The 14289-nt window shown below is 34.5% G+C and overlaps 1 protein-coding gene across 2 annotated transcripts; it reads right to left on the reverse strand.

Annotated features, from left to right (window-relative positions):
- Positions 1 to 1919: 1919 nt before the first annotated feature.
- LOC127972113 (uncharacterized) lies at positions 1920 to 13478 on the reverse strand. Of its 2 annotated transcripts, none has more exons than XM_052575419.1 (10): positions 13335 to 13478; positions 6942 to 7286; positions 6604 to 6699; positions 6396 to 6452; positions 6249 to 6305; positions 4448 to 4477; positions 4258 to 4320; positions 4090 to 4152; positions 3945 to 4004; positions 1920 to 2483 (listed from the first exon to the last, which is right to left on the reverse strand). In XM_052575419.1, exons 1-10 carry the CDS (start codon positions 13387 to 13389, stop codon positions 2446 to 2448), a joined length of 864 nt encoding a protein of 287 aa, XP_052431379.1. In that variant the 5' UTR covers positions 13390 to 13478; the 3' UTR covers positions 1920 to 2445. The 2 variants fall into 2 exon arrangements, with proteins under 2 accessions (XP_052431379.1, XP_052431378.1); XM_052575418.1 differs by lacking the exon at positions 13335 to 13478 and adding an exon at positions 9397 to 9672.
- Between the last annotated feature and the right edge of the window lie 811 nt (positions 13479 to 14289).

Consider the following 14289-nt stretch of genomic DNA (forward strand, 5'->3'; position numbering starts at 1 on the left):
GTTCCCCAAAATAAACCGATAAGTACATCTTCGTCTTTCTTTTCTCTTTGCTTACAATTTTTTCAATTCTCTCATTAACTGAGTTTTGCGAGCTTGACGGGGCATTCACACCAGATGCGACTTGCACGGATAAATCATGCTATTGGCGCGTAGTTGGATGCTTGAACATTTTGAGTTTACGCGCTTAATTTGCTTGTGAAATTTGCTTAATTCGCGCGTCAAACTCACTTCACAACAGACGCGAATTTGGGAGGGGCATCTGCCAGTTGAGTTCACGCAGCATTGTGATTTCAACCCCCATTTATTCGGAAATTTTTCAAAATGTTACTGTTATTGTGTCATGAAATGTAGCTTTAAAAGTATTTCAGGCGAGAATGTAGTTGTTTTAAACTCAAATCTGCGGTTTATTTATAAAGACAGTTTAAAAGTGTGTTTCACAGATTTCGGAGGCGGTCAGCTCCACACGATCAGAGGAAGCTCACTGCTCATGTTACCGATGAGAGCACTCAACTCGGCTAGTCCTTATGACATCTCTGATGTCTCTTTAGTGTTTGGACACACCTTCTTATTCAAAGAGTTTTCTTTATTTTCATGACTATGAAAATTGTAGAGTCTTGATGTATCTGAAAAAAATCTAAATATGCACCCCATGCTCTCAGAACTACATATTATTATTATTATATTTTTTTGGGTTTTACTTTAACATGTTGTAATTTAAGGGGATTTGACTAAATATTACTAAAATATTTATTATCTCTTACTTATTGGGAACTTATTCACCTTCATCTGTAACACCATTTTGTAACCACTAGATGGCTGTTTAGCTCTATAAATAAACATATAAACATGGCTGTGTGCGTTCCCTAGTGTCTGGGAACGTTGGATTCCCAAATAATTGGTTACTTTAATTTGGATATATATATTTATATATATATTTATACATCATTAAATACATTTTTACCAAAATTACAATTTTTGATTTGAAGTGTTAGTTTTTGCACTAGTCAAATCTGGACACAAATAAACCATTTTGTTGATCATACTTGCTTCCTATAATAGCTTGATCAGTCATATGAAAGTAATTAGAATTATCAAAATGTAAAAATTATACAATTGAGTGTTAAATACCGTAAACATAGACAAGTTTTGAAAAGCTGACTAATTCAGATTTATGTAGCTTTATTGGTTTAGTAAAAAGGTTTTACACAGTATAGCACTCTGATACTTTAGTGCTGAGCATTCTCACATTAACATCATTTTGATTGTAAGTTTAACAGCTCAATGGTGTATGAAGATTATATGAAAATTCAATGTAAAGCCAAACCAATTCAATAATGTTTACACTAACCCACTTCAGTATGAACATGCGAGTAGCCTAATGGTACATTACATTAGGTGGGGCAGCTGTGGCCTAATGGTAAAAGACTTGGACTAGTTATCTGAAGGTCAAAGGTTCGAGTCTTGGTGCTGGCAGGAGTTGTAGATGGGAGGGAGTGAATGAACAGTACTCTCTCAATACCCCTGACTGAAGTGCCCTTGAGTAAAGCACTGAATCCCCGGGTGCTGGATATATAGCTGCCCACTGCTCCGGGTGTGTGTTCATGGTGTGTTCACTTCTCGCTGCTGTGTGTGTGCACTTGGATGGGTTAAATGCAGAGCACCAATTCAGAGTATGGATTACCATACTTGGCAAATGTCACGACTTTCACAAATAAAGTCATGTTTTAATCAAGCTGTTATTTATTTTTTACTAAATGAATTGAATGAACTAAATGAAGATTAATGTTTTGGCATATGATGTGTTTATTGAACCAAATAAGAGTAAATGAAGCGTCAAAAAGAGTCTCATGTGATTGGCTACAAGAAGGTGGACCCGCCCTCCCCCAAAATTGCAAGCGCAAAGAAAAGAAAGACGGAGCTGGACATAACGGTTTATTTCGGGATTTCTTTGCCCCACATGCACAACAAGTCATTTAGACATTTGCAACAGTTTTTTTTTTCACACATACAGGCTGGTTCTATGCAGTAGATCCGTTTTGCAGTTCTTTAAGCTGTTGTTTTCACTTGCAAATCACAGTTCACAGGCTTGCAGTGCTTTTAGAGAAAACAACATGGAAGTGTAAGCGTGGAAAAATGGAAGTCAGAAGAATGCAGATCATATTTATTTTGCTTTACATAGCACTGCTGCGTTCACTGCAGGTTTTCAATGCTGTTCACTAGCAGCTGTTAGTTAAAAATGTGTGTGCATCATATTTTGTATGTTCAAAATAAATACATTAAAGTAGATTTGTGGGGGATTTGTGTATTTCACTTAACAGATTTTATTTTAATGAAATGAATGTGATTTCCATGAGCTATGTTAAACATCAGCATTTATTGAGATATTGAACCGTCTGAAATTCTGGATTCTGTGGAGCTGGATTCTGTCGTTGACTTCTGATCACTTCAGTCACTGTATATTGGATTTTTAAACTGATAATTTTCTGGAGAAATGAAGGAAAACATCACAATGAAGTTTTTTTTTCTTGGCTGTCATAGTAAAACGTCATTAAGGAGGGGGGGGGGGGTGAAATGCTATTTCATGCATACTGAGTTTTTTACACTGTTAAAGAGTTGGATTCCCATGATAAACATGGACAAAGTTTCAAAAATTAAGTTGTACGTTTGAAGGAGTATTTTTGTTCCAAAAATACTCCTTCCGGTTTGTCACAAGTTTCGGGAAGTTTTTTTCGAGTATGGCTCTGTGTGACGTTAGATGGAGCGGAATTTCCTTATATGGGTCCTAAGGGCACTTCTGCCGGAAGAGCGCGTGCTCCCGTATAGCGAGGCTGAGAGAAGAGACATTCACTGATCACAGCGAGAGCATCGCGAAATGTGGCAAAAGAAGTGTGTTTTTGGTTGCCAGGGCAAGACAACCCTGCACAGATTACCAAAAAAAAAAAAAAAACAGCATTAAGGGACCATTGGATGGAGTTTATTTTTACAGAGCATCAACGGAGTTGTGCAAGTGTTTGTGTTTGTTCCCTGCATTTCGATTTTTTTACAAACAAGGCCCAGTTTGACGCCGGATTTGCACATCGTTTATTTCTTAAGGATGATGCAATCCCAACGGAAAAAAGGTCACGATTGTGTGTTGGAACCGCAGGCGATGAGTAAAACTGCTTCAAATATCTCTGTGTTGTTAACTTAGCTATCGGCGCGTAAGCACATCAAGTAAACAACATGCGATGTTGTCAACAAACTGCACTTTCCACATGTACAGCTTACAAACACCGCGCGCAAGCGCAGGAGGATTAGAGCCTGTAGTTGTTGAAGTGGTCCGCTTTGACTTGGATAACTCATTAAATCCATGAAATGAAAGAGAAATGTAGTTGGTGTCCAACACATTTAATGGCTGCTACACGGCATCGCGCTCTTCTCAAACGTGAGAGATTAACTCTTTCTTGGCATTACAAATTAATTAAAGACAAAATAATAACAAGGCAGCAGAGCGAACTTATCATCCATAGTGGTTCTCACGTAGTCCTTCTCTTAAAGACTGATCACTTATAACTGACTGATCACTTACATTTCAGCGTCGGGATCTGATTCTGGATCATAAATAAACGGCTGAATCTGACTGTAAGCCATGGTTTGTTTTGGATGATGTATTTTTCCTCACGATAATGTCACAGCTTCCAAACGCTCTCAACGCAAAAGCACTCGTGATTCTTTAGCTCCGCCCACACGTCACGCCTCCAGCCGGTTGTGTTTTTCCGGGAAGAAACGGTACAGACTATCTTTCTCTTATAAATATAATAAAACTAAATACTTTTTGGAGTTATGAAGGATGCAGTACTATTCTATAGGTACTCAAGATTAACAGGATATTGAGTGAAAACGAGCATTTCACCCCCCTTTAATATAAAAATAAATGACATTTAAGAACAATGAAAAGTAATTACGTTTTTTTCTTCTTCGTTTTTTGCCAGCATTCGTTGGAATGGAGAGCTCCGCCTGGTTGACTGAAATGTTTCAAACAAATTTTTGGTTTACTTCAGTTATAGCACATACAGTGAATCTCTTTTCTGAGCACAAATATTGCCTTACCATAATATGGTAATATCTCAATTGAAGGATGACTTGTAGTTGGCTCAGGAGCAGGTCGGAATGCTGTTTTATTATTATTATTATTAAAAAAAATAATTCAAAATTAGATTTGCATCATTTATCTTGTAAAGTAAAACAATAAATCAAGAACCAAAAATTATGATTTACGTCTCTGAGGATGTTGCCCCTGCCGTGCAGCAGAACTTGGATGTGGAGCATGTATGTCATTTTCTGGACAAAACAAAACAAAAAATATATATACATATATATATTTTACCCCAAATAATGCAAAAAAAAAAAATGCGAACTCCAATGTTCACACAGTGAAAACAGTACATATATGATACATAATTCATACCATAAACAGTTGTGGGGTTCCTCCTCACACCTTCAGGAATAAGATCAACAGACAAATTTTTATTTAGTGGTAATCTTATCAATAATACCATATTGTAACATAATATTCTTTGACCAGAAACATTTTGGTCTGCTGAAATCGCAAAATACATCCCATAGTGCAGGAATAATGATTTATGTGATTCACCTGTCCTCAGTCCCTCCCTGGGGCCTGTACCATGAAGCTGGATTAGGTGGCTAGCCAGCTATGTTTCAGCTTAGTTTCCGCCAAGCCTGGGTTATAGGTACTATGAAAGTAGCTTGGCTTTAATCGGTGTTCGTTGCCATGGTATCTTACGCTGCACGGTTAACCTGCTCGGGGGCAGGTTATGTTCTGGGTTAGAGATCTCAAACTGAAGGTGAACCAATCAGATGTGAGAGAAGTGACACATATCGACACAAAGTCACTCCAGTTTATCTTGCTCCAAATTAAAGGTCACTTATGCTTATAAAAAAAATATATATATATATAAGTCTGGCTTTAATGATAATAACTGAGTCATTTTATGATTTATATAATTATTGTGATTCATATTATTATTTATCTCTTACACACTAGCAATTTTAGTTTAACAGTTATATATTATTATATAAATTATTTTAAATAAATATTAATGTATACAGATCATGTAATATAAATAAGCTGTAGTATCAAAAGATTTAACTATTTTAAAAATTACAAATCTGAACTTACATGTTCAAGTCTCTATCACTATATATTTTCAAATGTCTAAACTAAGTTAACAAGTTCCACTTGTGACTACACTGAGGAAGCAAGATAATTTATTTTATTAGTCCTCCTTCATTTTTCATATGACATTTAAATTTGTCATGTTCTTCAATCTCTTAACCTTTAGCAAAACCTTTAACCTTCAGTTTTGAAACTCGCTGGGTCTCTTGCGAGAAGTAAATCAAACATGCTTTGTGTTGCAAGGCTTGTGATTGGCTGTTCACCAGTGATGTCACACCTCCTTTTGCACGCGCTCCACAAACTCAGAATCAAAGCCTGAATTGACAAAGAAAGTTGATGAACAGCATCATGGTACCAACAAAGCTGGATTGGAGAGGTTTGGTTTTGTCAACTCAAAACTAATCCTGTAACTCTAAATTTGTTCAGCTACCATCATGGTACAGGCCCCTGGTCTAGCTTGTACTATTCTAAACCATGTCTGAAACTGTGTTTTACAAACACTTCTTGTGTTCATTTTGCTTCTTTATGATGAATTTCTAGTTGTATTCTTCATTTGTAAGTCACTTTGGATAAAAGCATCTGCTAAATGAATAAATGTAACTGAAAAAAAGCAATTTAGCATTTATTTGAAACACAAAATAATCATAAACAAAACTTGTGTAGTGTTATGTATTTATTGCTTTTGATACATTATATGCAACAAAAAAAATAATTTCATTTCTTTCTTTTTGTTATTTTTCAGTCTTACTCTGACACTGAATACTTGAATAATGGCTAATGAAAACTTTGCTATCATAGTAATAAATGACATTTTAAAACAGAAAACACTTATAATATAAGCAATAATATTTATAATTATTAATATTTCACAATATTACTGTTTTACCATATTTTTGATCAAATCAATGCAATTTGTCCAAGAAAACAAAATGCACATCTAGATTTTTCTCTCTCAAATGCTCCAAGCAAACATGGTTTAATATTTTGTATAGTTCAATGACATGCATTGATTTGTAAGTGCAATAGTGTGCTTTTTAAAACCACATCCTGATAAGTAAAGCATGTTTCTTACCCCTCATGTCTCCATGTCCACTGTTTCCTGTATTCTGTGTTTCTTGGGGGGAAATACCTAAAAGTCATGTGATTTACACAGAGGTCAGGAAACTCCAGAGAATGTCACTGAACGTCAAACACTGGTCAGGTGTGTTATACCGCTCACCTTCACTCTGTACGCCATTAATGAGATCAGATTTGGATGATGTATTCACACACTTTCCTGTCCAAGGGAAGATTTATTTAAGTAAGATCTAAGATCTATTTGAGTAAATTCATACATTATTACTTTTTATTTATTTTACATAATAAATATACAGATAATAGCCTATTTAAATTATACTATCTAAATAATGTAAAGAAACAATGCTCACCATAGAATATTGATAACAGGCCAAATGCAATAAAAAGGAGAGTAAACAATCCAGCTCCAGCTGCAAAGTAGATCCAGGGGTTTGTCTCATTGATTTCTACAAAGAAAAGAAAAACATTACAGTTATAATGTAACAGTGTAACAAAATCACACCGTTTTGACCATTAACCATATATGTGTCTATACACAAATGTTAATGAACACTATTTCTGCAAATGAGCTAAAACGCTTTTGACCGCAAGAATGTAAAATGTGACAAAATATTTAAACCACTGATTTTTTTAAATAAATTGTATTAACATTTGTCTGAATGTATGCTAGTGTAGTTATATATAGCACCTCTGATCTCACTGTGCGGACGTTCAGTGATCTTCACCATCCAGCATTCACTTTTAAGCTTACAATCGTATGTGCCGAGGTCTGAAAGCTGCAGATCATGGATGAGGATGGAGAAGTTTCCATGTTTAGTCAGAAGCGGATAAACATTCACTCGTCCTTCAGTAGGATTGTCAAAGAAGATTCTCCCATTAATCATGATCCTTACAAAACTGTAATAGTGGCTCCACATCACTTCCTCGGTTTCATTGAGATGGCTTATATTAAAATGACATGGGAGAAAGACTTCAGAATTGAGAGAAGCGTTTACGGTGACCTCTGTGCATCTTGTTTTCCTGTGGTACTGAGCTAAAATGAAGAACAGCATCAAAATGAAAATGATTCAGTACGATGTCACACATGCACACATTTGTATCTTTTAAGATTAATTTGCTACCAAACATAACATACATGATATTGAAGACATGTCTCGTTTAAACACAACAATGGGAATAAATAAATGTATGGAAAACATTTTTTTTTTTATTAAGCATTCTTTTATTAATACTATTGTAAATCAAAATGAGTGCTGTCAAATGATGAATCGCATCCAAAATAAATGTTTTTGTTTACATAAACTATGTGTGTGTACTGTGTACATTTACTATGTATATATTAATAAACACACACACATACAGTATATATTTAGAAAATTTTCACATGTATATATTTATATTCAAATAAATATATTTAAAATATAAACATAACATTTTTTCTTAAATATACAGTCATGGCCCAAAACATCGGCACCCTTGGTAAATATTATTAAAAAAGATTGTGAAAATTAATCTGCATTGTTAATCCTTTTGATCTTTTATTTAAAAACTTCACAACAATGTATCCTTTCATTGGATAATAAGAAATATCATTATTAAATAAAGGTTTTTCTCAAAGACTCGTGGGACACATTTGTTGGCACCCCTAGAAATTCTTAAGAGTAAAATATCACTGAAGTATATTCCCATTCATATTCACAATTTTGAGCACTCCAGCGTGATTATAAAAATGAAATTATCCGGCCATAGCTACCTGAAAACAAAGCCCAAATTCCCTTATTCATCCATCATAATGAGAAAAAAATAAGAATATATTTCTGATGTGCAGCAAAAGACAATTGAGCTTCACAAATTAGTGAAGTGTCTTAAGAAAAAAACTAGAGCAGTGAAAATTCCTATTTCCACCATCAGGGCAATAATTAAGAATTCCCCATCAACAGAAAAAGTTATAAAACTGCCTGAAGGGTCACAGCTGGAGAATTGCAGGGAATAGTTGAGTCTCAGTATCAGAAAACCTTAAAATAATTGTCAAACAGAACCTAAATCACCACATGTTGTTTGGGAGGGTTTGAAGAAAAATTCTCCTACCTCATCCAAAAACAAACTAATGCATATTCAGTTATGAGCTACGATAGGAACTTCAAATGGGACTGGCTTCTATGGTCAGATGAAACTAAAAAATGAGCAGCAATCACTCAAGATGGGTTTGGTAACACAGAGATTTAAAAGTACCCCATGTGTACGATGAAATATACAGCTGTATTTTTGATGTCATGGGCCTATATTTCTGCTGGAGGTCCTGGACATATTGTTTAGACACATGGTATCATGGATTCTATTAAATACCAACAGATAAAGATCAGTAAGTGACTGATTCTGTTAGAAATCTTATAATGGGGCATGTTTGGATCACTCAGCCGTACAATAATCCAAACACAAACCACAAAAACAACACCGAAATGGGTCACTGAGCACAAAGCCAAGCTTCTGCTATAGCCATTCCAGTCCTCTGACCTGAAGCATATGGAAAGTGAGAGAAGTGAACGTGAAGAGAAGAATGCTAACATGGAGCTGGGAATCTAAAGGATCTGAAGTGATTCTGGATGAAGGAATGGTCTCTGATCTCTTGTCAGGTGTTCTCTAACCTCATTAGGCATTACAGGAGAAAATATGTTAAACTGTTAGCTGGTAAATGGCAAATGAATGTTTTGAAAAGTATTGAATAAAAGGGTGCCGTTAATTGTGGCCAATGTGTATTAGAGAAAAACCTTTATTTCATAATGATACCCACCCCCCCCTTTAAATTCTTATTATCCCATGAAAGTATACATTTTTGTGATTTTTTAAAATAAAAGATCAAAAGGATCAACATTGCAGATTAATTTTCACAGCCTTCTTTAATCATATTTACCAAGGGTGCCGATATTTTTGGCCATGACTGTATATATACATGTGTGTGTATTTATACATAATCAATATACACAGTACACACACATATATTATGTAATCAAAACACTTCTTTTGGAAGCAAAAAATAGTTTGACAGCACTTTTTAAAATATAGTCAAAATGATAAACATTTTATACCATATAAACCACATTATAACTGACAATAACTAGTAAATACTGCTATTTTGAACCTACCATTTGAAGACACCAAAGCACCAAAAAATATCCAAAGACGTGAAATGTGCATGATGCATGACATCCAAGGTGTCAAAGCTGCAAGACCAAGACAGAGAATGTGTAGGCTGATGTCCTTCACGTGAAATTTCCTGTAAACACACACGCACAGACTCTTACATGTGGTGGTCTGGGGCTGCGATCTCACAGCATCAGTACCTCGTCACTTATAACTGACATATGATTTTCTACTGGCAGATTAGTGATCAAACAGTTGTGACCAAACTGTGAAAAAAGTGATTTGTGATGCTTTTGATAACATTTAAAGCTCTTTTGCATGGGAGTGTTATGTGGTTTTTGAGTCAAATGATGGACTACTTTCTTACTTCAGTTCAAGCAACAGGTTTCCATTTTTACCACATCCTGTAGCAAAGCGAGAGCACCTCAGATTATTATGCATGTGACTGTTAGAAAATAACTGACATAAATGACTCTTGTCCAACTTACTTATTAAGTATTTAATGAGGCTACTGATGTCATGCAGTTTCTTCTTATGACAGCACTGATATATTGTTGGAAAACTGCTAACCAATCTCTGCCTTAATTAGCATATTTTGCAAAGTTGTTGCAAAAATACACTGAAAATCAAGTTCTTGATTATAAACAATTTTGGGTCCACTATTTCATCAAACCTGCACATTGACTGAAATCAAGATTATGTTCAGGCCAAAGCAGCAGGTTTTCCCCAGTTCTGAGGCTGCAGGTATAGCCTATATATTTGCTCACTGCATCGTTTATTTTAAGATCCGCTTGCGACAACCACAACACAAGCATCTGTAAATGTTGAGAATAGCAAACCACATTGTTTCCCCTAAATGGCCTTAAAGTAAAACTACAGGTTCACTTTCAGAAAAAAAGGTCCAAAAGCTGATACTGGGGTGGTACCTTTAAAAAAATGTACACACACACACACAAAGTTTGATCACACGTTTGTCTTTAAGCAGATTTAAAAAAAATAAAAAAATAAATAAGGTTACATTTGTTTTTAAAGGTTTAGCAACATATGTGTGTAAACTAACAATATTTTAAATACATAAATTAATATAAAAAATTATTAAACTGTTTCATAATAATATATTATAAAATCTTACATGTACACTTTATAAATATTTATTAACATTTACTGGTTACAGTTACTGCTTACACAAACTGCTTGAACAAAAAAAAAACTTTACTTGCCACACAGTTTCTGAAAGCTGGCACCCAAACACCAGAAACAAACGCCAAATTTCCAAAACCATACACTAATCTTTTGCCTTTGACTCAAGTTTTCAATTTCATAAAACTGTTTGTGTGCAAAATACAACACACAGTTCTCTATGTAACACACACACACACACAAATCTTTTGGGAAGTATCTTGATTTGCTTTTTCAAACACAACCAATCAAAGTGGCAGAATAATTTGTCAGTGCCTCACACTAAGTCACATGTGGAACACTCTGGTGGCTTTACTTAACACCAAGCAATTGTGGCTTAGAATAGGCCTATAAATTCACATCTACACTACATATGGTTTATATATTTAGTTTCCTTCGTACTATGTAGTACTGTATTCACAATCACAAATTCTTACAGTAAAAAAAAAAAAAACAGATAACCATACTTATTCAGGGTTGCCAACTCTGCTTCTTTTAAAGGTTAAAGAGTTGGGTGTGAACTCACACCTAGATTGCCATATAAAGAGCAGTGTCTGTGTGTGTGTGTGTGTGGGTGTGCATGCCCACTACAAGAAATAGCAAGTGACTATTTGACTTTAAAGGGTCCTTTGAATTTGTCTTCCATTAGTCCTTGATTAGTTCCGATCTTGCTTTAAAGTTTACCATTAATTTTTCAACATCTCTCTGCCGATTACTTTCTATCTTGTTCAGCTCATGAAAGAAGAGCTTCTTGTTTTTAATAACTGTGCGTATGATATATCCAAAAATATTATGGCAAAAGTGTTTGCAACATAAGACAAATGTTTGCTTTTGTGATATTTTGAATGAAGTGCATCATTTTTCAAGAGATGTGAGGCATTTTGCAGTTTGCGCGTGGAATATTTGGAATTATGTGTAAAGTTTTGGAAAAAGAGACAACGTTTTGAAATGTGTGTAAACAGTTGAAAAAAAAAAGGATTTCTTTTCAAAGCTAACTAAATTTCATTAGCGCCATCTATTGGACAGTCTAGCAAGATTCTTCTGACGCTAACCGGTTTGAACAAGTTTACTCTCGTTTTCCAAGCTTGTTGTAGGCGATGACATGCCATCATTATTAAAAAATATATATCATTTCACAGCTTTCATCAACTGTCAAATAAAAAATGGAATTAAAATATAATCTTTTTCAGAAATGGTACGATAAAGACTAAGATATAGATACAGTAAATATTGTTCATCATTTGAGTTTTTTTATTTATTTATACTCACAAATACACAAATAATAACAAATAATTTCAAAGGAAAGGTTAATGACAATCCACAATGACAATTTGCACTTACATTTCCATAGGCTATGTGGTTTACAAAAGTATTCAGTTATCTGAAAATAAACTTATTTTAAAAACAAAAAATAATTATACAATAAATGATCAAAAAAAAAAAATAAACAGATGACATACGATTGAGTATGTAAAAAAGTATGAGACAAGCCTTTACTGAAATAACAGAATTATTATCTAAAATAGGAAATCGTGATTTCATTTCCCCCTCCTGCCAGCACCTTCTCAACTGAACTATTGCCTGAAAAAGACTGAAACATCAAGCAGATATTTTGTTATTCTTTTGTTACTATTTTGTTATTGTTATAATATTCTAAACCTTATAATTTAATACAAATACTGTGCCTTACCACACTGAGAATTTTTTTTACTATGAATATATATAATATATTTTGATATCACATAATATAAATAAACTATTAGAATCAGAATCATAATCAGATTGATCTTTATTGCCAGGTATGTTTACACATATGATATGAGGAATATGTTTTCTTGACAGAAGCTCCGCAGTGCAACAGAATGACGGCAACAGAACAAAAAACACATAATAAAAGAATAAAAAATACAAATAATATGAGCAGGAATTAATTGCTTTCAAGCAGCAATCTAATTTAATTAAATATTCATTTACTTACAAAAATATATCAACTGCCATTCAATGCCAATAATAAACCTGTTTATTCTTTTATTATTTTAGTGAACTTACCTTCATGGTGTTCTTCATTAGTAGAGGTGCATTTGGATGATCTCATGCATTTTGCTGTCAAAGATATCAAACGGTTTTGTAAGCCTGAATATTGTTTAAATAAATAAACAGGAGTATTTATTATTTGGCTAATAGTGGGTCATGGAATTTACTGTGGATAATTAATGAAAAGTAATACTTACCAGTGCGACTGAATATAATAAAAAGAAGAAGAAATACTCCAACTCCAGAAAAAAAGAATAACCAGGAGTTGTGATTAGGGTTTTCTTCCGTTTCTGAAAAAGAACTGATCTTATTATCTGGCAGTTCAGTGATCTTCACCCTCCAGCATTCACTGTTGAGCTTACATTCGTATGTGCCGAGGTCTGAAAGCTGCAGATCATGGATGAGGATGGAGAAGTTTCCATGTTTAGACAGAAGCGGATAAACATTCACTCGTCCTTCAGTAGGATTGTCAAAGAAGATTCTCCCATTAATCATGATCCTTACAAAACTGTAATAGTGTCTCCACATCACTTCCTGGGTTTCATTGAGATGGCTTATATTAAAATGACATGGGAGAAAGACTTCAGAATTCAGAGAAGCGTTTACGGTGACCTCTGTGCATCTTGTTTTCCTGTGGTACTGAGCTAAAATGAAGAACAGCATCAAAATCTTACTTATCCAGCACTTCGTCTCTCACATTGAAACAAAATAGACGCTTCTATCTTACCATTTGAAGACAACAGTGCACCCAAAAATATCCCAAACTGTGAAACGTACACCATATTGGTCAAGCAAGACTGTCAGTGCCAATCATCAAGGACTTATGGGCGACTAATTCAAAGGATCCTTTTAAGTCAAATAATCACTTGCTATTTCCTGTACAAGTGCCCCCCCACCCCCCACACACACACATACACACACACACACACACACACACACACACACTGCTCTTCATATGGCCATCTAGTTTTGATTTCACACACAACTCCTTAAGCCTTTAAAAGAAGTATGGTTATCTGTTAACATTGTATTCTCCCTCATATTTTTCCAAACCTGTGCCGAGCGCAAAATATGTTCCACTGAAGAAATAAAGTCATACAGGTTTGGAACAACATGAGAGTAAGGAAATGATGACAATTTCATTTTGGGGGAAATTTTCCCATTAGTTTCCCATAAGTGGAAAAATAAAATAAGCAACATAAGACATGCAAATTTATTTGATCCAATAGTGCTCGGAATAGTCACAATAGTCCTTCTCAAGTGCTTTTTTCATTAATTATTTTATTTATTTGCTGGACTACACAAAGCATGTGACAGCTCTGAAACTAGGCTGACAGCAGAATTTCCTCTAACCGATGTTGAGATGAACTTCCTCGTTTGGGGTATCAAAACCACCAAAACTATGCATGTACAAAAGTAGTAACCAAAATGACCTTTTTAAAAGTTTATTAATATTTTCCTCCTCCCCTTCCTCTAATAAAATTACTATTTTAATTGCTGGGGAGCTAAATATCTATGAATAAAAACTGTTTGCAATGGACTCTTCAAGCCAACTGCCAACTTTTTCTGTTAAAGGGGTCATATGATGCAATTAAATTTTTTCCTTGCTCTTTGGAGTGTTACAAGCTCTTGGTGCATAAAGAAGATCTGTAAAGTTGCAAAGATTAAAGTCTCAAGCCCAA

Source organism: Carassius gibelio, chromosome B15 (assembly GCF_023724105.1).
Source record: "Carassius gibelio isolate Cgi1373 ecotype wild population from Czech Republic chromosome B15, carGib1.2-hapl.c, whole genome shotgun sequence".
In the NCBI taxonomy this organism is placed as follows: domain Eukaryota; kingdom Metazoa; phylum Chordata; class Actinopteri; order Cypriniformes; family Cyprinidae; genus Carassius; species Carassius gibelio.